This window comes from Lonchura striata, chromosome 25 (genome assembly GCF_046129695.1).
Source record: "Lonchura striata isolate bLonStr1 chromosome 25, bLonStr1.mat, whole genome shotgun sequence".
Taxonomy (NCBI): domain Eukaryota; kingdom Metazoa; phylum Chordata; class Aves; order Passeriformes; family Estrildidae; genus Lonchura; species Lonchura striata.
In genome coordinates, this window is record NC_134627.1 from 8,462,955 (window position 1) to 8,486,237 (window position 23,283).

Here is a 23,283-nt window from a genome sequence, read left to right on the forward strand (position 1 = left end):
AAAATGGGAAAAAATGATGGAAAATGGAAAAAATGAAGAAAAATTAAAATAAATGGAGAAAAATGGGGAAAAAATGATGGAAAATGGAAAAACTGAAGAAAAATTAAAACAAACGAAAAAAAAAAAGGGAAAAAAATGAAGAAAAAATTTAAAATGAAGAAAAAGGGGAAAAAATTAAAAAAAACTGAAGAAAAATTGAAAAAAGAAAAAAGGGAAAAAAAAGAACTAAAATAGGGATAAAAAGAAAAATGGAGATAAAAGAGGAAGAAAAATGGAAAAATTTAGAATAAAAGGAATAAAGTGGGGAAGGTTAAAATAAATAAAAGAAAAATTTAAAAAATTAAAATGGAAGTAAAATGGAGAAAAGTCAAAAAAAGCAGAATTGAAAATAAAAATGGATAGGAAAGGAAAAATAAAGAAAAAAGGAAAAGCAAAAAAAGAAAAATAAAGGAAAACAGAAAAATAGGAAAAGGAAAAAAATGAAGAAAAAGGAAAACTTCTGAGAAAAAAAAATTAAGGAAAAAAGAATAAAGAGAAAAACAGATTAAAATTCAGAGGAAAAAATAAGAAAAAAGTTAAAAGAAAAAATGTAAGTGGAGAAAATCAAAGAAAAATGGCAAAATAAAAGATAAAAATGAAAGGAAAAATGAAAGTAAAACTGAGAAAAATTTAAGAAAAGAGGCAAAAATAAAGGGAAAAAAAGAAAAATAAATCAAATTTTTGGAATTAAGGAACAAATCCTGCCCAGTTTTCCTGCTCCCCTCCCTGGAGCTTTCCCAGCACCTCCACAGAGCTGCAAATTCCAAAGTGAAAATTCCAAAAATCTCCAAACCCTGAAGCTCCTAAAAACACACACAAAAAAATTAATTTTTAATTTCCCCCCCCTTTTTTTTTTCCTTTTTCCAGAGGAAAAATTCCGCTCCCAAGGCGGCGAGAAATTCGGGAAGCGGCGAAGGAAAAATTCCTCGGGGATTAACGGGGCAAAAAAAATCCCGAATTTCTTTAAAAATCTTAAATTTTTTTTTTTTTTTCTGGTTTTCCCTCTGGAAAAGAGCCAAGAGTATCCCAAAAAAAAAAAAAAGAGAAAAAAAAAAAAAAAAGAAAAAAAAGGAAAATATTGGGGAATGTTTGACACCATTTTATTCATCTTCAACTGCAGTGGAAAAATAGAAACCTTTTACAAGCGCCGGCGTTGTCAGCTCAACTCAAGTTATATATTTATATATTTGCTATAAATTTCTTTTTTTTTTTCCTTTTTTTTGTGGTTTTTTTTTCCTGTTTTTTCTTTTTTTCCTCGTGTTTTTTTTTTTTCCAAGTGCAGCAAGAGACCAAAAAAAAAAAAACCACATCGAGCCTGATCGGAACCCCAAAAAGCAAAAAAAAAAAAAATCCCAAATAATTCTAAAGAAATGTGTTTTAATCCCATTTTTTCGTGTTTTTCTTCACATCCAATTTTCTCTCCGAACATCACCTGGATTTTTAAAATTTTTCCTTCTTTTTGTGCATATTTTTTTTTTTTTTTCACCTCTTTGGCACAATTTTGATTCTGCTACAATCCGAGTCAGGAGATCTCTTTTCCCAATTTGCAGCACTTTTTTTAAAAAGAAAAGAAAAAAAAAAATCTGATTTTTCTTTTTTTTTTTTGTTTTCCTGACTTTTTTTAAAATTTTTTTTTTTTTTTAATTTTACAAGACTGAAACTCGCTGGACAAATGGATTTTTTTCTATTCCCTGCAACCCAAAAATTGTGGTTTTTGTGTTTTTTTCCCCCATTTTTTTACATTCACAGTTGAATATTTAAGGAAGGAAAGGCGCTTTTGTTGCTGAGCAGGACAAGCCAAGAGCTCCAAACATTCAGCATTCCCTAAAAATAAAATCCCTAAAAAAAGCGACTTTCCTTAAATTTCATTTATTTTTTTTTTTTTGTCTTTTTTTTTTCCCTCTTTTCTGCTCTTTACTGCCTGAACCTCAGTTATGAAATGCAACAGCTGAACCCTTAAATTTTGTATATTTTGATTTTTTTTTTGTCTTTTTGTTTTTTTTTTTTTTTTTTCCCGGAATTTAATTTTTTAGATTTTCTTTTCTTTTGGGAAAAAAAAAAAAAAAGAGAAACTGCAATGAATTATTAATTTTTTTTCCTTTTTTTTTTTTTTTTGGGAAGTTGAGAATGTGGATATGACCTCACTCACACACACTCACTCCTCTTGAAATTCCTTCTCTCTCCTTTTGGGATTTGCCTCATCCCGGAGATTCCCAAATCCACGGGAAAAATCCCAAATCCATGGGAAAATCCCAAATCCACGAGAAAATCCCAAATCTGTGGGAAAATCCCATTTTTCCACCTTTTTTTTTCCCTCTCTCTCCAGCAGCCAAAACCTCACAGAGCACCACTTAAATCCCAATTTTCCCCGTTTTTCCATCATTTTCTCCTCCTTTCTCAGCCGTTCTTGGCCTGGGGAATTTTGCTTTTTTTTTGCCCTTTTTTTTGAATATTTTTGGAATTTTTTAGGGCACAAAATTCCCTCTCCTGGATGCCTGGGGGTCACCAAAAGTTGGGATTTTTGTTCCGAGCCTCACTCACTCAGCATCCTCTCATTCCCAAACATTCCTCACACGTCCTCACTCCCGGGGTTTTTTTGGGGGGTTTTGTAGGAGATTGGAGATTTTTCCTTTTTTTGTTTTTCTTCTCTTGGTGTTGTTGTTGGTTTTTGTTTTAATCCTCAGGTGTCGTCCCATTGGTGACAGATCTGGAAAAAAGGGAAAAAATAAAAATATTTAGTGGGGGAAATGGGATTTGGGGGGAAAAAAGGGGGGGGAAAGGGAAAAAAGGGAGGAAAAAAGGGGGAAAGGGGAAAAAGGGGGGAAAAAGGGGGGAAAAGGGGAAAAAGGGGGGAAAAAAGGGAGGGAAAGGGGAAAAAAGGGGGAAAAAAGGGAAAAAAAGGGGGAAAAGGGGAAAAAAAAGGGAAAAAAACCCCAACAAACCACTTGACACCCCAAATCCCTGAAGAAAAAAAAATGAGAAAAATCAAATTTGTAGGATTGAAATAGAAATAAAAACCATCAAAAATGGGATTTTTTCCCCACCAAAAAGCAGGAAACCAACAGACTTTTGGGATTGTGATTTTCCCCAGGATAAACGGAGGTAATTCCATGACTTTTTTAGTGGGAAAAAAAATCAGGATGAGCCCTCACCAAGCTTGGTTTTTGAGTTTTCTCAGCTCTTTCGTGGCCCAGGTGGCGAGGGTTTTCGTTTTGTTCGTCTTGGATCTCCTCCCTTCCGTTAGCAGCTCGTGGATCATGGGTCTGGCTTCTACTAATTTCAGGACATCCTTCCCAAAAGCTGTACACAAATCCCTGGAAGCAGAAAAAAATTGGGAAAAAAAACCCACGTGAGTGGGAGAAAAAGTTGGGCAGGGACGCAGGTTTTGGGAAAATTTGGATTAAAAGGTTGGGTTCTTCATAATTCTCCTTAAATTCAGCTGGAGGAATGGAAATATCTCAACTTGGCTTTCTCTGTTAACTAAAAATGAGGGTTTTTTGGTTCTGAATTCCTGTAAAGATCCTAAATTCTGAATTTTAGGTTCTCTCATCTGTGAAATCTTTTCATGCTTGGAGCCAAACACCAAACTCCAACCCCAAAAGTGACCCTAAAAACCTCAAACAGGCAGGAAAAAAGGGGCAGATTCCAGGATTTTAACTGTGTCCCTTTGTTCCCTAAGGATGAGGGGTTTTTTTTTATTCCCAATCTCCTGGAAAAATCCTAAATTTGGGATTTTTGTGATGATTCTCTCACCTGTGAAATCCTTTCATACTTGGAGACAAACACCAAATTCCAACCCCAAAACTGACCCTAAAAACCTCAGGCTGGCAGGAAAAAGGGGCAAATTCCAGGATTTTAACCTGGCTCCCTCTGTTCCCTAAGGATTTTTGGTTCTGAACTCCTGGAAAAATCCTAAATCTGGAATTTTTGTGACGACTTTCTCACCTGTGGAATCACTTCACACCTGGAGCCAAACCCCAAACTCCAACCCCAAAACTGACCCTAAAAACCTCAGCAGGCAGAAAAAAAGGGGCAAATTCCAGGATTTGAACCTCGTTCCCTAAGGATGAGGGGCTTTTTGTTCCTAAATCCTGGAAAAATATGGAATTTTTGTGACTACTTTCTCACCTGGCTCCTTTCCTGTGGAATCGCTCCACACCTGGAGCCAAACCCCCAACTCCAACCCCAAAACTGACCCTAAAAACCTCGGGCAGGCAGGAAAAAGGGGCAGATTCCAGGATTTTTCCTGGGAAAAGCGGGATGGGGAAGCCTCACCCGATGAGCCCGGCGGCGCAGGCCACCACCCCGTCCGTGTGATCCTCGTCCCCCGCGATGTGGTCGATGTAGGACAGGATAAATTCCACCCTGGGCTGCACCAGCATCACGTCAGCTGCAGGAGAAAAGCTTGCTCAGAACTTTGGGAATGGTTGGGATGATCCCCCAAAAAAAAAAAAAAAAAATTCTGGATCCCATTTGGATCCTCTCTCTGGGAGGGAAGTGGAAATTATCCCGGATTATTTAGGATTTTTTGCTGTTTTCTGCTCTGAGGGTTTGTTGTTGTAGGGGAGGGATGTGACAACCCCAAAAGGATCCCTGGGAATGTCCCTGGAATGTGGGGATGTGGTAGTAGGAGTTAAAGGGGGGGAAAGGGATTCAGGGGAAAAAAGGGAATTGAAGGAATGAACAGGAGAAAAGGGAACTGAGGGAATTAACAGGAGAAAAGGGAATTAATGGAATGAACAGGAGAAAAGGGACTTGAGGGAGTTAACAGGAGAAAAGGGAATTGAGGGAATTATCAGGAAAAAAGGGAACTGAGGGAATTAACAGGAGAAAAGGGAATTGAGGGAATTAACAGGAAAAAAGGGAATTCAGGAAAAAAAAGGGAATTCATGAGGGGAAAGGGATTCAGGGGAATAAAGGCAAAAAAGGAGATGTGGCTTGGAGGTGACACTGGATGATTTTATAGGAAGGAGTAGGGATGTGACAAGGATGTGACAATCCCAAAAGGAGTCTTAGGAATGTCTGTATGGAATATTTGGGAATATTTCCCCACTGGAAGGATTATAAATGCCCAAAAACAGGTGGATATGCCAGTGGGGGATGCGGTTTGGAGGTGACACTGGATGATTTTAAAGGAAGGGAAGGAACAGGGATGTGACAACCCCAAAGGAGGCTCGGGGATGCCCGTATGGGATATTTGGGAATATTTCCCCACAGGAAGGGTTATAAAATATTGGAACAACTTCCCAGAGCAGTCCCCATGCTTGGAAATGTGTGGATGTGACACTGGGGGATGTGGTTTGGAGGTGACAATGGATGATTTTAAAGGAAGGAGCAGGGCTGAGACAAGGATGTGACAACCCCAAAAGGAGGTTTAGGGAGATTTGTATGGAATATTTGGGAATATTTCCCCACTGGAAGGATTATAAATGCCCAAAAACAGGTGGATATGCTAGTGGGGGATGTGGCTTGAAGGTGACACTGGATGATTTTAAAGGAAGGGAAGGAACAGGGATGTGACAACCCCAAAAGGAGGCTCGGGGATGCCCGTATGGGATATTTGGGAATCTCCAGGATTGCAGCTGGAGGTGGGGCTGGTTCCAGGATGGATCCCACAAGGATCCCACTCACGGTGCACGTTCTCCTGGTCTCCTTTGAGGCCCTGGATGATGCCAGTGTAAGCTTCCAAGCAGCCCTCCCTCAGCTCGTTCAGGTAATCCACCATGTCGTAGTCGGACTGGGGACAGACACACGGACAGAGAGACAACACTTTGAGTTTTGGTTCTCACATTTCCCAAATCCTGAGCTGTATTAGTGTGTTTGGGAATTCAGGATTTCCCTCTGGCTGCCCTGGGACACTGGCAGGGAGTCAGGAATCCATGGACAGAGATCACAGACAGTGTCTCTGGGGGCTCTCAGAGCCCCCAGAGACACTGTCTGTGATCTCTGTCCATGAAAAATAAGATTTCAATCTTACAGGATGAATTACCAGCTCTGAGTGCTTGATGTAAGTAATAATTAAGTGTGGAACGGGTGCAAAAATAAAATTTTAAGATTCTAGATTAAAAGTTCATAGAGAACAAGATGGAAGAAATTGGGTGTGTCTTATGCTTCTTCATGCCCTCCATGTTTCACTGTAGTATTAGCATTTTTCTATTAGTTTAAGTTGAAAACACGCTATTCAAGGTAAATAATAAATATTAACACATTATTAGAAATATTGCACAATTCCAGCCCCAGAACCAATGGCACCATTGCAGATTCAAGTCCAAAAAGTGTAAACAAAAAAAAAAAAAAAGCCCAAAAAGTATAAAGAAAAAAAGGTCCAAAAATTTAAACAGCAAATTGAGGGGAGCAATCTGGGAGGATGGGATAACATGGAGGTGGAATTGGACAGTCAACCAAAAGTAAATAAATAAAAAAAAAAGTAATTAAAAAAAAAGTAAATTAAAAAAAGCCCAAAAAGTGCAAAGAAAAGCAAATTGAGGAGAGCAATCTAGGAGGATGGGATAACCTGGAGGTGGAATTGGATAGTTAACCAAAAGTAAATAAATAAATAAAAAAGTAAATTAAAAAAAAAAGTAAATAAAAAAAGGCCCAAAAAGTGCAAAGAAAAGCAAATTGAGGAAAGCAATCTGGGAGGATGGGATAACCTGGAGCTGGAATTGGACAGTTAACCAAAAATGTAAATAAAAAAAAGCCCAAAAAGTGCAAAGAAAAGCAAATTGAGGGGAGCAATCTGGAAGATGGGATAACCTGGAGCTGGAATTGGACAGTTAACCCCCAATATGGAAATGGACCAAAACTTATAAAAAAATATATAAATATAAATATAAATATATATATATATATATATATTAAAATATATATATATAAAATGTGAAAACTAATTTCTCTGAGTCCACCTTGGGTGTAGCCATGGCCAGTTTTTTTCACTGTATCCTTGCAAGGCTTTTGAATAAATCCTTACTTTATTCCTTGAATTCTGTCCTGGCTCTTTAGGCATCCAGGTGAGAGGCCAGGAATGTCCCCAGGGGTTGGGGACAAGCTCACCTTGTCCACCTGGGCTTGGGATGCCTGCTGGAGGGTGTTGAGCACCACGTCCAGGTACTTCTTGAACTCGCCCCCGATGGCCAGGGCGATGTCCCCGAACACCGAGAGGATCTGCGGCTTCACCGACCTGTGCACGTTCTCGTTCTGGGAAAAAAAAACCAACCAAAAAAATCCCAAAAAGGTCTTGGATCAGTGTGGGAAGGGGGAAAGGAAAAGAGGGAATGGCCTCAAGCTGCAGCAGGGGGTTTGTGTGGGGTGTTTTGAGGTGTTTCTCCAGTGGAAGGGTTGTGAAATGTTGGAGGAAGTACAGGCAGGGGTTGGATAAATGGCTGGGAATGTCCCAGGAATGTGGGGGGAAAGGGGAGGGAAAGGGGAGGGAAAGGGGAGGAAGAAAGGGAGGAAGAAAGGGAGGAAGAAAGGGAGGAAAAAAGGGAAGAAAAGGGGAGGAAAAGGAGAGGAAAAGAGGAGGAAAAGGGGGGAAGAGGGGGAAAGAGGGGAAAAGGGGGGAAAAATGGGGGGAGAAAGGGGGGGAAAAAGGGGGAAAAAGGGAGGAAAAGGGGGGGAAAAGGGAGGGAAAAGCAGGGGAAACGGGAAGGAAGGAATTCAGAAGGAAGAAGGGAATTCAGAATTTGGAAGGAATTCAAGAGGAAGGGAGGGAGGGAGGGATGTGGAAGGAATTCAGGAATTCAGGGAGAGAGAGAGGAAGGAATCTGGGAGGAATTTAGGAATCTAAGGAATTCATTTAGGAATTCAGCAAGTTGATAAACGAGACATTCCCCCCTGAACCCAAACCCCTTGTCCCCATCACCTCCTGGCCACGGTTCAAGACAATCCCGGTGAATTCCTGAATTCCTCCCACTTTTCCCAGGATTCTCCCACCTCCCTGGGAAACTCGGGAATCTCCCACTCACCCCCAGGTTCTCCAGGAGCAGCTGCATCACCTCGTCGCAGAAGGGGAGGATGTTGGACTGCAGGGCTCGGCACAGGTCCCCCACCAGCCCCACTGCTGACAGGCAGACCTGCAACGGGGCAGGGATCAGCTCCGGGATTTGGGATCAATCCCGGGGATTTGGGGTTATCCCCCAATGATTTGGGATCAATCCTGGGGATCTGAGGTCGTCTCCCGAGGATTTGGGGTCGTCTCCCGAGGATTTGGGGTTGTTCCCTGAAGATTTGGGGTCATCCCCTGGGGATTTGGGGTTATCTCCTGATGATTTGGGATCAATACTGGGGATTTGGGGTCATCTCCCAAGGATTTGGGGTTGTTCCCTGGGGATTTGGGGTTATTTCCCAAGGATTTGGGATCAATCCCGGGGATTTGGGGTCAATCCCGGGGATTTGGGGTCATCCCCTGAGGATTGGGGGTGATCGCCCAGGGATTTGGGATCAATCCCGGGGATTTGGGGTTGTCTCCCGAGGATCTGGGGTCATCTCCCAAGGATCTGGGGTTGTTCCCTGGGGATTTGGGGTCATTCCCCAAGGATCTGGGATCAATCCTGGGGATTTGGAGTCATCCTAGGATTTGGGGTCATCTCCTGGGGATTTGGGGTCGTCCCCAGGTAGGATTTGGGCTGGAGAAACATTTCCAAATCCCAGTTTCGAGGAGCAAATCCTAGCCAGGATTCTGGGAAAAACACCTCCAAATTCCACAGTTCCATCCTATGGAGGATTTGATATTCCAAGGGGAAATCCCAACCAGGGTTTGGGCTGGAAAAACACCCTTCAAATTCCCCTGGAGGGCATCAGGATTTGATATTCCAAGGGGAATTTGCTGCTTTATCCACACTTTTCCTTGGAAGTAATTAAGAAAAACATAAGAAACTAAAATTCCACGCTCCAAGGTGGTCTGGATTTGAGAATCCTGGGATTATTTGGGTTGGAAGTCACCCCCACTGGATGGGCAGGGACACCTTTCGCTACCCCAAAACTCATCCAAAATTCCAGGGATGGGGCAATTTCCCTGGATAAAGGGAGAAATCAGATCCACACCTGGTACTCAGCATAGTTTTTCAGCCCAATCCCAAGGAAAGGTTTGAAGGCATCCATGTACTTCAGGAATTCTCCACCCAGGACTGTGCAAGGGAAAACATTCCAGTGAGAAGGAAAATCCTAATTTATGGCATTTGCCATAAAAGAACCAAATCAGATATCCCTCAAATTCCACCCAAATCCAGTAAAAACCAACTCTCCACTCAACAACTGAACAGTGAAATTATCCAGGTCCTCTAGGACTGGACAAATTCCCAAATTCTTATTGGAATTAATAAAAAAATACACCAGATCACAATTCCATGCTCCAAGGTGGTTTAGATTTTAGAATTCCAGCATTTCTTGGGTTGAGGGAAATAAGAAACCAAAATTCCATGCTTTACGGTGGTTTGGATTTCAGAATTCCAGCATTTCTTGGGTTGAGAGAATTAATAAGAAGCCAAAATTCAGTATTTCAAGGTGGTTTGGATTTCAGAATTCCAGCATTTCTTGGGTTGAGGGAAATAGTAATAAAATAATAAGAAACCAAAATTCCATGCTTTAAGGTGGTTTGGATTTCAGAATTTCAGCATTTCTTGGGTTGAAGGGACGTTAAAGTGACTCCTTCCACTATCCCAGGTTGCTCCAGCCTTGGACACTTCTATGGATGGAGCACTCCCACCATTACAAAAATTACATTTTTCACCACTTTGCCCAAAATTGCCGTATCCAACCCCATTGCTGACCTTCCACAAGGGTGCTGACGGCCATCAGGGCGTCCTCCTGCACACCCCCGGAGCCGGCCGTGCTCTGGAACATTCTGAGCAGCGAGGCCATCACCACGTCTGAGATCTGCAGCGCGTCCTGGTGCTGCACCTTGCGCAGCACGTTCTGAGGGAAAAATCGTGGAAAACGGGAAAAAATCATCATTCATCCTACAAGTGAAACATCTCCATGCCCTTGGGTGCTGCTCCTTCTGAGGGAAAAATCATGGAAAATAGGGAAAAATCACCACTCATCCCAGCATTCCCACAGCCCTGGAAGCTGCACTTTCCTCAGCACGTTCTGAGGGAAAAATCGTGGAAAATGGGCAAAAATCATCATTTATCCTACAGGTAAAGCATTCCCACAGTTGGTGCTGCTCCTTCCACAGCACGTTCTGAGGGAAAAATCGTGGAAAATGGGCAAAAATCATCATTTTTCCTACAGGTAAAGCATTCCCACAGCCCTTGGTGCTGCTCCTTCCTCAGCACGTTCTGAGGGAAAAATCGTGGAAAATGGGAAAAAATCATCATTCATTCTACAGGTAAAGCACTCCCACACCAATGGGTGCTGTACCTTCCACAAAAAGTTCTAAGGGAAAAATAATGGAAAATGGGAAAAAAATCTCTGCTTATCCCAGCATTCCCACAGCCCTGGGAGCTGCACCTTCTGCAGCAAATTCTGAGGAAAAAATCTTGGAAAAGAGGCAAAAATCACCACATATCCTACAGGCAAAGCACTCCCACAGCCCTGGGTCTGCTCTTTCTGAGGGAAATATCATGGAAAATGGGCACGGAAACACCTCAAAAATCATTTTATTCCCCCAGCAAACCCAGGAGAGAGGAATTTACCTGGAGAGTAGCACAGAGAAGGGACTGGAGGTCGTTGAACTGGATTCTGTCAGAGGTGCTCTGGATGTGAGACTGAAACAAGAACAAAATCCCACGTGTGAAGAGGCTGCCTGGGATCCTGGCAGCTACAGGGAGAGCCAGGTTGTACTTTAAATATTTATTCTTTTCAGATTTCAGAGCAGAGGGGCTGTGAAGAAGATGAATATATAATCCCTGAGTGGTTTGGGACCTTAAATCCCAAATGGGCAGGGACAACTCTCACCATGCCTGGATTTGGACACTCCCAGGGATAGAGCAAGCCACAATTTAAAATCAGGATTTACCCACCTCCATCTGCAGCACTTGCTGGAGCCTCTCCATGATGACCAGGGTGGTTTTTTGGACAGCAGGATAACAGTCCTTGGCACTGTTTTTCACTATTTCCATCAGGGATTCATAGGCAGAACTCCTCAAGTTATTCTGGTGTCCATCAGGTCTGCAACAGAAGGAGGAAGATTTGCAGCTCCGAGTGTGTGGAAACAGATTTTTTTTTTTATTTTAGCAAACCAGCAACTGCTCCATTTGAATTCTGTGACAAGCAGGAGGCACTTGAAAAGCCTTGAAATAAAGGGAATTTGTGAAGCCGCTTCTGGCACGTTTCTTTTTTAACGATTTTCAGTTTTAAAACCGATTTTCAGTAGCTCTCACAACAAGGAGAGGGACAGAAGGAGCCTCAGAGTTGGTGTCAGGTGAGCAGCACCTCAGAGCCCCTCCCCAGACACCCCTGAGGGTGTGAAATTTGGAATTAAGGCACCTGAGATGATTGATGGGCTCCAGAGCCTTGAGCTAGACACTCCACTCCTGGCTGGATGTAAATGAAGACAGGGAAAAGAGTTTAAATTTTGAACTGGGATGAAGTTTTAAAGAAAAAACAGCAACAAAAAAAAAGCTTCATCAGTCCATGGAGCTGATCCAGGGATTTTTGGAACTGTCATATTTATGTGACCTTCAAACCACCATAAAATTTGAGTTTTTAGCCTTTTTTTCCTGCATTTGAGAGCAAAATATTTTGCCAAATCTATTTTCTGTTTCAGTTGGGATGGGAATGGGAGATTTAGTTGGTCCCTGGCTTTTCTGGGAGCACCTGGAGCTGATGGAAAGAGATGGAACCCACACAAAAACAACCAGGAAAGGAACAGAGATCTCTGATTATGTCCTGCTGCAATTCCTGATTATCCCGAGACCCTGCAGCCAACGGGGCTGAGTCTTGTGACTGCACAAAAAGGGCAGAGTCTTAAAAAGTGTGGAGTTAAACCTGGAGATTTGAGGGAAAATGGGGAAAAGGTGAAGGAAAATTGTGAGGGGAAATGGGAAAGGTATGAGGGGAAAATGGGAGAAATTTGAAGGAAAACGGGAGAAATTTGAAGGAAAATAGGAGAAATTTGAAGGGAAAGGGGGAAGGGACACTCCTGGACTTCCTAAAACCAGATATGGACAAAATTATGAGAAATTATTCAGTGGGAAGAGCTGTTTTCCTGGAATTTGCATCCTCTATTCTTCTGGGTTTGTTTTTAATACCCAATAAAGCCACGTTTTAATCCAACACCAGATCTCGGCTGCCAAGAAGAGCCCGAGAGCGTGGAGTGGGAAATAAATGAAAAAAGGCTTTTTGGAGAGGTTTTTTTACCTGTCTGCAGTCTCCAGCAGTTTCTGCACTATAAGTTCAAAGGAGGAGGATAAGCAGTAGGTTGCTGGTTCTTCCTGATCATCAGCCACATCTGCAGCTTCATAGGCAGCTTCAGCAAGGCTGGAGAAGGCCTGGAACACAAAATATCAAAATTTCCCTTGGTTTTCCACCCTTACAGCTCCATAAATTCAGATTCCGTCAGTTTTCATTAAAAAAAAAAAAACAAAAATAAAAAAATCCCCAAAACCATAACAACCCAAAGCCAAAAAAACCCCAAACTAACTAACCAAAAAACCAACCTAACAAAAATACCAAAAACCCCCACAAAAACAACAAAAAACCCAAGCAAGCGAACAGAAAAAAAACCCTAACAAATTAAAAAACCCCACACCAAACAAAAATAGTAAACTAAAAAGTGTGCAGGTTGAACAATTCCAGAGTTTAACTCTGCTAGAGGTGGGTGAGAGGAGCTAAAAGCTTCCAGATTTTTTATTTTCCTCTAAAAACACCCAGGAATCATCATCAGGAGACAAAAGCCACCTGGATTTTTGCCAGGATAACAGAGCAGGGAAAACCCCTTTGTGCTGATGAGTCTTGGAACATTTGGGATTGTAAAAAGAAGGGATTCTGCCATTTCTAGAAGTTGTTTTGACAGGAAAATCCTCCTCCCCAGCTCAGTCTGAAGGAGCAGCTCCTGGAAGGCAGTGGGGACATGGAGACCACACAAAGCATCAGGAAAAAAAAAAATTCTGGTTCCCAAATTATTCTGGGATCGTTCCAGGAGTAGGTTTGAGTTTGGGCCTCAAGGCAATCCAATAAAAAGCTTAATCCAAAATTTCCTTTTTTTCAACCCCACAACAGCAGGGACAACTCCCACAGCATTCCCAGACTAGAGGCAACTTCTACAGTCAGTGAATATCAGCATTTTTTTCCTAAAATTCCACCTTTTCCCTTTGTTTTTTTTTCCTGCCAGAGGCACAAAATAGTTGGGAAAATTAAAGTGTCAACCAGCATTTGCTAGGGGAGCAAGCCATGGATTAATTGTGGAATTCACTAAAATGTGTGTGGATAAGTACATAAAATCACATTAAAGTTATGTAAACATATTAAAATATATAAATACATAAAATTATATAAATATATGAACCCATATATAACACTATAAAAATATAAAAGGATATAAATACAGAAAATTATGTAAATATGGGAAAAATATAAATATATAAATGTGATGTATTTATATATTAATTTGCATTTATATATTTTAATTTATATTCAATAAAGCCCCTGACAGGAAGGTAGAGCTAGGTGGGAGCTGGGCTCTGGTTGAGGGAAAATGGGGGAGATCCATAAGGGGAAAATGGGGTAAATCTGTGAGGGAAAATTGGGGGAATCCATGAGGAGAAAATGGGGGAGACGTGAGGGGAAAATGGGGGAGATCTTTGAGAGAAAACAGGGGACATTTGTGAGGGGAAAGGGAGAGATTTGTGAGGGGAAAATGAGGGAAATCCATGAGGGGAAAACGAGGGAGGATCCATGAGGGAAAAGGCGGGAAATGTGAGGGGAAATGGGGGAGATCCGTGAGGGAAAACAGGGGAGATCCATAAGGGGAAAATGGTGTAAATCTGTGAGGGAAAAATGGGGGGAATCCGTGAGGAGAAAATGGGGGAGATCTGTGAGGGAAAACAGGGGAAATTTGTGAGGGGAAATGGGGGAGATTTGTAAGAGGAAAACTGGAGAGATCTGTGAGGGGAAAATGGGGAGATCCATGAGGAAAAAGGCGGGAAATGTGAGGGGAAAATGGGGTAAATCCGTGAGGGAAAAATGGGGGGAATCTGTGAGGAGAAAATGGGGGAGATGTGAGGGGAAAATGAAGGAGATTTGTGAGGCAAAATGTGGGAGATTTGTGAGGGGAAACGGGAAATGTGAGGGGAAAATGGGAGAGATCCATGAGAGAAAATGGGGGAGATCTGTGAGGAAAATGTGGGAGATTTGTGAGGGGAAACCGGGGAGATCTGTGAGGGGAAATACAGGGGACATCTGTAAGGGGAAAAACGGGGGACATTTGTGAGGGGAAATGGGGGACATTTGTGAGGGGAAATGGGGGACATTTGTGAGGGGAAAATGGGGGAGGATCCGTGAGGGAAAATGGGGAAGATCTGTGAGGGGGAAAATTAGGGAGATCCGTGAGGAAAAATGGGGGAAATCTGTGAGGGAAAAATGGGGGGAATCCGTGATGGGAAAATGGGGGAAATTTGTGAGGGGGAAATAGGGGAGATCCATGAGGGGGAAATGCAAGGGGAAAATGGGGGAGATTTGTGAGGGGAAATGGGGGATATTTGTAAGGGGAAAATGGAGGAGATCCATGAGGGGGAAATGGTGGAGATTTGGTCGGACAAGCCCAAACAACCTCAAGGGATATCCAGGCTGGATATGAAGGAAAATTCCCTCATGGAAAAAAACTCCCAGACATCTGAACAAGCCACCTGGAGCAGGGCTGAACTCCCAACCCCTGGACTTGCCCACCAAATTCACAATGAGCACAGAAGAACCAACACAATTTAGCACAATTCTGCTGGCAGGACGCTCCGACTCGGTGACACCAAAACCCCTCCGGATCCCACCAGGAGCTGCTTTTCCCAATGGATCTGAACTCCTGGAAGGGTTTTGGGGTGCTCCTCACCCAGCAGACGTTGGTGGCCACCCTGGGCTCGGCGCTCAGCCCCTCCATCAGGCACTGAAGCAGCGGGGCCAGGTAGATGTCGTTGATGGCAGCCTCGGGCAGCATCTCGCAGATCCTGCCCACGGTCCAGGCTGTCGTGTCCCTGACCACCACGCTGGGATCCTTCATCAGCTCTATCAACGTCGGCATGGCCTGCAAAGAGCCAGGAGAAACGAAATGAGGTAAAAAAATACTCCATTTGTCCCAGTCTTGTGGGCGTATTTTGTTTTATTGCGTATTAATGGTTCTATTCCCCAACGTGACCCCTTTTCCGAACACCTTCACCAAAGATGAGTGAGCAGCTTCTACAAAAATGAAGGCAGCTTCTACATTCCAAAATGTGAAGGCAGCTTCTACATTCAGTAAATATTATAATTTTCACTCCTTCAAATGCATTTCTTCGCATATTCTTTCCTACCAGACTCCCAAAGCAGATTTGAGGTAACTTAATGTGAGTGTCAGGTTATGGATCAAATGCAGGATTTGGATTTGAGATTTCTCCTCCAATTAACCCCAGGACTTTGGGCTCCAAAAGCCTCAAAAACAAGTGATGTTCATCTGATTTTCCTTTAATTAAGAGCACGTGCAAAGCAGACATTCTCCTTCAATTAAACCAGGGGTTTTGGGCTCTAAAAGCCTCCAAAAAGGGGTTATAACCTTCTAATTTTCCTTAAATTAAGTGCATATGCAAATCAAACATTGTCCTCCAATTAACCTGGTGATTTTTAGCTCCAAAAATCTCCAAAACTAGATTATATCTTTTTGACTGTCCTTAAATTAAGAGCACATGCCAATCAGGTATTCTTCCCCAGATAACCCAGGGATATTGCACTCTAAAAGCCTCCAAAAATTCAGAAAACTTGGGCTCCAAAACCCTCAAAAACAGGTGAAATCATTCTGATTTTTTTTTAAATAAGAGCACATAGAAATCAAGACATTCTCCCCCAGTTAACCCAGTGATTTTGGGCTCTAAAACCCTACAAAACTCAGGCTCCAGAAGTTTCCAAAACAGGTGAAATTATTTTGATTTTATTTTAAATAAACAAAATAAAGGATTTACAAAGCAGACATTCTGCTCCAAATAACCATGAGATTTTTAACTCTATAAACCCTGAAACCAGAGATTTTTACCTCCGAAACCAGACCGCACCTCCCAATTTTCCTTAAATGAAACTCCACAACCCCACCAAACTCAGCCTCCAGAAGCCTCCAAAACAGGTGAAATCCTTCTGATATTTTTGAAATAAGACCATATACAAAGCAGACATCCTGCTCCAAATAACCATGAGATTTTTAACTCTAAAAACCCCGGAACAGAGATTTTTACCTCCGAAACCAGACCGCACCCTCCCAATTTTCCTTAAATGAAACCCTCCACAACCCCACCAAACTCAGCCTCCAGAAGCTTCCAAAACAGGTGAAATCCTTCTGATATTTTTGAAATAAGACCATATACAAAGCAGACATCCTGCTCCAAATAACCATGAGATTTTTAACTCTAAAAACCCCGGAACAGATTTTTACCTCCGAAACCAGACCGCACCCTCCCAATTTTCCTTAAATGAAAGTCTCCACAACCCCACCAAACTCAGCCTCCAGAAGCTTCCAAAACAGGTGAAATCCTTCTGATATTTTTAAAATAAGACCATATACAAAGCAGACACTCTGCTCCAAATAACCATGAGATTTTTAACTCTATAAACCCTGAAACCAGAGATTTTTACCTCCGAAACCAGATCGCACCCTCCCAATTTTCCTTAAATGAAAGTCTCCACAACCCCACCAAACTCAGCCTCCAGAAGCCTCCAAAACAGGTGAAATCCTTCTGATATTTTTGAAATAAGACCATATACAAAGCAGACATCCTGCTCCAAATAACCATGAGATTTTTAACTCTAAAAACCCCGGAACAGAAATTTTTACCTCTGAAACCAGACCGCACCCTCCCAATTTTCCTTAAATGAAACTCTCCACAACCCCACCAAACCCAGCCTCCAGAAGCTTCCAAAACAGGTGAAATTATTTTGATTTTATTTTAAATAAACAAAATAAAGGATTTACAAAGCAGACATACCATGAGATTTTTAACTCTATAAACCCCGGAACAGAGATTTTCACCTCCGAAACCAGACCGCACCTCCCGATTTTCCCCCAAATCGAAACCTCCCTCAATCCTCACCCCTTCCAGTGAAAAACCCCAAAATCTGGAGCTGCAAACCGCCCCGAAATGCTCACCTGTATGACCAAAGGCTTGAGCTGGTTGGGCTCGGGCCCTTCCAGGATGCAGCCGAAGGCCATGACGGCGGCGTCGCGGTAGCGCCAGTCGGGGTTTTTGATGTGCTCCTTGATGAAGGGCAGCACGTGGGGGACGATGTCGTCCTCGCAGCACGTGGCCAGCAGCATCAGGCACACCCCTGCCGCCTTGCAGGGGTTCCAGTCGTCGTCGTCGTCGTTCTCGTCCTGCCAAAAAAACCCCCAAAGACAAAAAAAAAAAAAAAAAAAAAAAAAAAAACCCAAAAAAAACAAAAACCACAAAAAAACCCCCCAAACAAAACAACAAAACAAAACCAAAACATAAACAAAAACAAAAAAGCCAACAAAACAAAATAACCCAAAAAAACCAAACAAAAAAAACCAACAACAAACCCCAAAATAATAAAAAGCCCCCCAAAACCACAAAAAAAACCCCCCAAAAAAACCCCCCAAAAAACCCCAAAAATAAACAAAAAAAAAAAAAACCCAAACCACAAAAAAACCCAAAAAAACCCAAAAAAAACAAACAAACAAACAAACAAAAAAAAAAAAAAAACAAAAACAAAAAAACCCAAACCAACAAAAATACAAAAAAACCCACAAAGAAAACCACACACACAAAAAACCACCAAAAACAAAAAAAAAACCAAAAACACCCCAAAACAAAACAAAACAAAAAAAACACCCAAAAAAGAAACAAACAAACAAAAACAACCAAACAAAACAAACAAAAAAAAAACCCAAACAAAAAATACCCCCAAAAAACCCCAAACAACAACAACAAAAAAACAACAACAAAACAAACAAACAAACCAACAAAACAAAACAAAAATTTTATCTGGTGATACTGCTGAGGTTTCCGTTTTAATTTTAATTTTTCAGTTTTTTTGTGCTGGTTTAGTTTGTGGGTATTGGGTTTTGTGTTTAGGGTTGGTAGGGGGATAAAATAATTCCTTTTGTTTTATATAAAATGGTATCTTTTTATATTTATATTATATAACATTTTGTATTATATGAAAGTTATATTATTTTATAGATTATGATGATTTCTTTTATTCCTTATATAAGCTTGGGAATGAGGGCAATCAGACGAGTTATAAGAGCATATTCTGTAATGAATAGAGGGAATCACCAAATATCTCAGGAAAATACAAATCCTGGGAAGCTCAGCTCAAATAAATCCCTGGAAGTTTAACAGAGCCTAAGGCCTCAAAAATCCCAGGAACTGGAGCTCAGATGATGAAATATTTGGTTTAAATCTTAAATATTCCAAACAGGAATAGAGGGAATCACCAAATCCCCCCAGAAATCACAAATGTTGGGAAGCACAGCCCAAATAAATCCATGAAGTGTTTAACAGGGATTGAAGCCAAATCCCAGGAATTGGAGCCCACATGAGGCAGAGGTTTTGGAATATTGGGTTTAAATCCCAAATATTCCAAACAGGAATACAGAAAATCACCAAATCTCTCTGGAAAGTACAAAAATCTTGGGAAGCACAGCCCCAATAAATCCCTGAAGTGTTTAACAGGGAGTAAATAAACCCAGGCTAAAAAACCCCAGGAACTGGAGTTCAGATGATGAAATATTTGGTTTAAATCTTAAATATTCCAAACAGGAATAGAGGGAATCACCAAATCCCCCCAGAAATCACAAATGTTGGGAAGCACAGCCCAAATAAATCCATGAAGTGTTTAACAGGGATTGAGGCCAAAATCCCAGGAATTGGAGCCCACATGAGGCAGAAGTTTTGGAATATTGGGTTTAAATCCCAAATACTCCAAACAGGAATAGAGGGAATCACCAAATCCCCCCAGAAATTATAAATGTTGGGAAGCACAGCCCAAATAATTCCTGAAGTGTTTAACGGGAAGTAAATAAACCCAGGCTAAAAAACCCCAGGAACTGGAGCTCAGATGATGAAATATTTGGTTTAAATCTTAAATATTCCAAACAGGGATAGAGGGAATCACCAAATCCCCCCAGAAATCACAAATGTTGGGAAGCACAGCCCAAATAAATCAATGAAGTGTTTAACAGGGATTGAGGCCAAAATCCCAGGAATTGGAGCCCACATGAGGCAGAGGTTTTGGAATATTGGGTTTAAATCCCAAATATTCCAAACAGGAATACAGAAAATCACCAAATCTCTCTGGAAAGTACAAAAATCTTGGGAAGCACAGCCCCAATAAATCCCTGAAGTGTTTAACAGGGAGTAAATAAACCCAGGCTAAAAAACCCCAGGAACTGGAGCTCAGATGATGAAATATTTGGTTTAAATCTTAAATATTCCAAACAGGGACAGAGGGAATCACCAAACCTCCCTGGAAACCCCAACTCCTGGGATGTGCTCAGGGAAAAAGGAGGCAAATCCCAGTCTCAGCCCCAAATCTGCAGCATCACTGGCTCAGAGTGGTGCATGAAACTCATCCCAGACCGGGGACCGCCGCCTCCTGAGGCAATTTTGGGATCCCAACGGGATTTTGGGGAACCCAAATCCCAATTCCCGACGGATGCAGGGGGTCAGGGAGATCTCCTGAGCTGCAATTCCCAGCGGGAATGTGGAACTCACCTGTTTTGTTAAGGTCTGGGTTAAAATAGGGACCAAATATTGCAGTGCCCCCTTGGCATAGAACTTGCTGGTGTGCTCTGGGGGTCGTCCTTGTTCTGCTGCCTGGAGAGAAGGAAAAAAAGGTGAAAAATTCATTTTCATCAATATTTTAACCCGCTTTTATAGAATTTTATTTTTTTCCAGCATGAACAGGCCGAATGATCAACAACAGGAAGCACAAATTCCCTTTTTTTAATCCCATTTCTCCTCCCCAAACAGGAATTCTGAGTTGCCTCAAGGGCACTTTGCAGCGAGTTAAATATTCTAAAATCCACTTTAAATATTCTAAAATCCACTTTAAATATTCCAAAACCCACTTTAAATATTCCAAAATCCATTTTTAATTCCTCATCCATCCTCACAGGGCACAATTATCCCCATTTGCACTTGGTAATTCAGGTGTAATTACCAAGTGACCCCGAGGTGAAGGAGCAAAAGGTTTGGAACAAATCAACCCCACCCCGCTGCTGCTTCCTGTCCTTTTATCCTTGATTTTTTTAATATTTATTTTTTGGGAATTCAAGCATAAATATAGATTTAGCTGCTTTTAAAAAAAAATGGATGTGATTCATGCAGAGTCCTTCAAAATTTCAGCTGTTATTGATAACAAATGCCCCAAAATTCCTCTCCAGCCCCAGCCATTCCACAGGATAATTAATTTTATTTCATCCAGAATTCCAGCTTTGATGGGATAATTAATTTTATTTCATCTGGAATTCCAGGTTTGATGGGATAATTAATTTTATTCTATCCAGAATTCCAGGTTTGACACAGAAATTGTGGATTTTAGGGAATGTGAACCATCTTTCGGAAGAAAAAAACCCCTCATGGCAGCATTCCCAAGGGAATCCCAGGGAATTCTGACATTTCCAGGGAATTCCCAGGAATCCCCCATGCCCAGGGAATTCTGGCATTCCCAGGGAATCCTGCCATTCCCAAGGCAATTGCAACATTCCCAAGGGAAGCTGCAGGGAATTCTGACATTCCCAGGAATTCTGCAATTTCCAGGAACCCCCCATTCCCAGGAATTCCAGGAATCCCCATTCCATGAAATCCCGGGAATCTCCCATTCCCAGGAAATTCCCAGGAATCCTGCTATTCCTAGGAATCCCAGTTCCCAGGAATTCTACCATTCCCATGGAATTCCAGGAATCCCCCATTCTCAGGAATCCCAGGAACCCCATTCCCAGGAATTCCCATGAATCCCAGAACCCCCCCAGACCCGCCATTCCCAGAAATTCCCATGGAACCCCAGACCCCCATTCCCAGAAATCCCCCATTTCCAGGACCCCCCCAGTCCCCCCATTCCCAGAGATCTCCAAATTCCCACAGAACCCCATTCCCCCATCCCCGGGGTTCCCGGGATCCCACAGAAGCCCAGGGCCCCATTCCCGGGGTTCCCAAATTCCCATGAACCCCATTCCCCCATTCCCGGGGTTCCCGGGATCCCATCCCCCATTCCCGGGGCTCCCGAATTCCCATCCCCCATTCCCGGGGTTCCGGAATTCCCACCTCGGAGGCCTCGATGGCCAGGTCCATCTCCTCGTCGCACACGTTGGACCAGAACTCGATGCCCTGCAGGGCCACCTCGTCGATGTCGCTCTTCATGGCCTCGATGGTGATCTGCCGGAAAAGCCCGAGCCCGACTAAATTCCCACCGCAATTCCCGCCCGGAATTCCTGCCTGAATTCCCTCTGCTCCCTGCCCCATCCACAGACCGGCACAAATTCCCAAATCCACCGCAATTCCCACCGGAATTCCTCCTGCTCCCTGCCCCATCCACGGACCGGCACAAATTCCCAAATCCACCGCAATTCCTGCCCGGAATTCCTGCCTGAATTCCCTCTGCTCCCTGTCCCATCCACGGACCGGCACAAATTCCCAAATCCAACTCAATTCCCGCCCGGAATTCCTGCCTGAATTCCCTCTGCTCCCTGTCCCATCCACGGACCGGCACAAATTCCCAAATCCACCGCAATTCCTGCCCGGAATTCCTGCCTTAATTCCCTCCGCTCCCTGTCCCATCCACGGACCAGCACAAATTCCCAAATCCACCGCAATTCCCGCCCGAATTCCCTCTGCTCCCTGCCCCATCCACAGACCGGCACAGAATTCCCAAATCCACCGCAATTCCTGCCCGGAATTTCTGCCTGAATTCCTCCTGTTCCCTGCCCCAGCCATGGACTGGCACAGAATTCCCAAATCCACCGCAATTCCTGCCCGGAATTTCTGCCTGAATTCCTCCTGCTCCCTGCCCCATCCACAGACCGGCACAAATTCCCAAATCCACCGCAATTCCCGCCCGGAATTCCTGCCTGAATTCCCTCTGCTCCCTGCCCCATCCACAGACTGGCACAGAATTCCCAAATCCAACCGAATTCCCACCGGAATTCCTCTTGCTCCCTGCCCCAGCCACGGACTGGCACAGAATTCCCAAATCCACCGCAATTCCCGCCCCGAATTCCCTCTGCTCCCTGCCCCATCCACAGACCGGCACAGAATTCCCAAATCCACCTGAATTCCCCCTGGAATTCCACCCGGAATTCCTCCTATGCCCTGCCCCATCCACAGACTGGCACAGAATTCCCAAATCCAACCGAATTCCCACCGGAATTCCTCCTGCTCCCTGTCACAGAATTCTCAAATCCACAAATCCACCGGAATTCCCCCCTGGAATTCCTCCTGCTCCCTGCCCCAGAATTCCCAAATCCAACCGAATTCCCCCTGGAATTCCCACCCAAAATTCCTCCCGCTCCCTGGCCCAGCCATGGACCAGCACAGAATTCCCAAATCCACCGGAATTCCCCCCGGAATTCCCCCCCGGAATTCCCAAATCCGCCAGAATTCCCACCGGAATTCCTCCCACTCCCTGCCCCATCCACGGACCCCGGGAAATTCTGGTTTTTGAGGGGTAAAATTCAATTTATCAGGGAGAAAATGAGAAATAATTGGAATTTTCCAGGTTTTTTGTCACATTCAGGAGGGCAAGGATCCGGTTTTTATGGATTGGGATTTTCCGGGATGCAAAAGAAAATCGGGAATTTGGGAAGGGACGGGAAGCAGAAATCCAAGGGAAAACGGGAATGGGGATTGAGGGGTTGGGGGAATAAATGTGAGAAATGTCAATATAAATACGGGAAAATAGAGGAATAAAAATGAGAAATATAAATGGGAAAATCCAAGAAATATAAATATTAAAATATCCATAAATATAAATATAAATATAAAAATCAGAGAAATAAAAATGAGAAATATGTGGGAAAATCCAAGAATTATAAAATAAAAATATCCATAAATATAAATAATCAGAGAAATAAAAATGAGAAATATACATGGGAAAAATCTGAGAAATATAAAT

At 42.8% G+C, this 23,283-nt stretch overlaps 1 protein-coding gene across 2 annotated transcripts in view; it reads right to left on the reverse strand.

Annotated features, from left to right (window-relative positions):
* Nucleotides 1-1,117: 1,117 nt before the first annotated feature.
* The window catches only part of KPNB1 (karyopherin subunit beta 1), a 37,782-nt gene continuing 15,616 nt past the window's right edge, over nt 1,118-23,283 (reverse strand). Inside the window, exons 8-22 of one of the 2 annotated variants that reach the window (XM_077788346.1) lie at nt 21,438-21,548; nt 19,887-19,988; nt 17,297-17,521; nt 15,023-15,214; nt 12,340-12,470; nt 11,001-11,148; nt 10,674-10,745; nt 9,807-9,951; nt 9,082-9,164; nt 8,004-8,111; nt 7,093-7,236; nt 5,671-5,776; nt 4,315-4,429; nt 3,192-3,353; nt 1,118-2,746 (exon numbers count right to left, since the gene is read on the reverse strand). In XM_077788346.1, coding sequence (XP_077644472.1) covers nt 2,746; nt 3,192-3,353; nt 4,315-4,429; nt 5,671-5,776; nt 7,093-7,236; nt 8,004-8,111; nt 9,082-9,164; nt 9,807-9,951; nt 10,674-10,745; nt 11,001-11,148; nt 12,340-12,470; nt 15,023-15,214; nt 17,297-17,521; nt 19,887-19,988; nt 21,438-21,548 — 1,845 coding nt within the window. In that variant the 3' untranslated portion in view covers nt 1,118-2,745. Of the gene's footprint in view, nt 2,747-3,187; nt 3,354-4,314; nt 4,430-5,670; nt 5,777-7,092; nt 7,237-8,003; nt 8,112-9,081; nt 9,165-9,806; nt 9,952-10,673; nt 10,746-11,000; nt 11,149-12,339; nt 12,471-15,022; nt 15,215-17,296; nt 17,522-19,886; nt 19,989-21,437; nt 21,549-23,283 lie in introns of those variants that run through there. The other variant, XM_077788345.1, reaches the window with a different exon arrangement.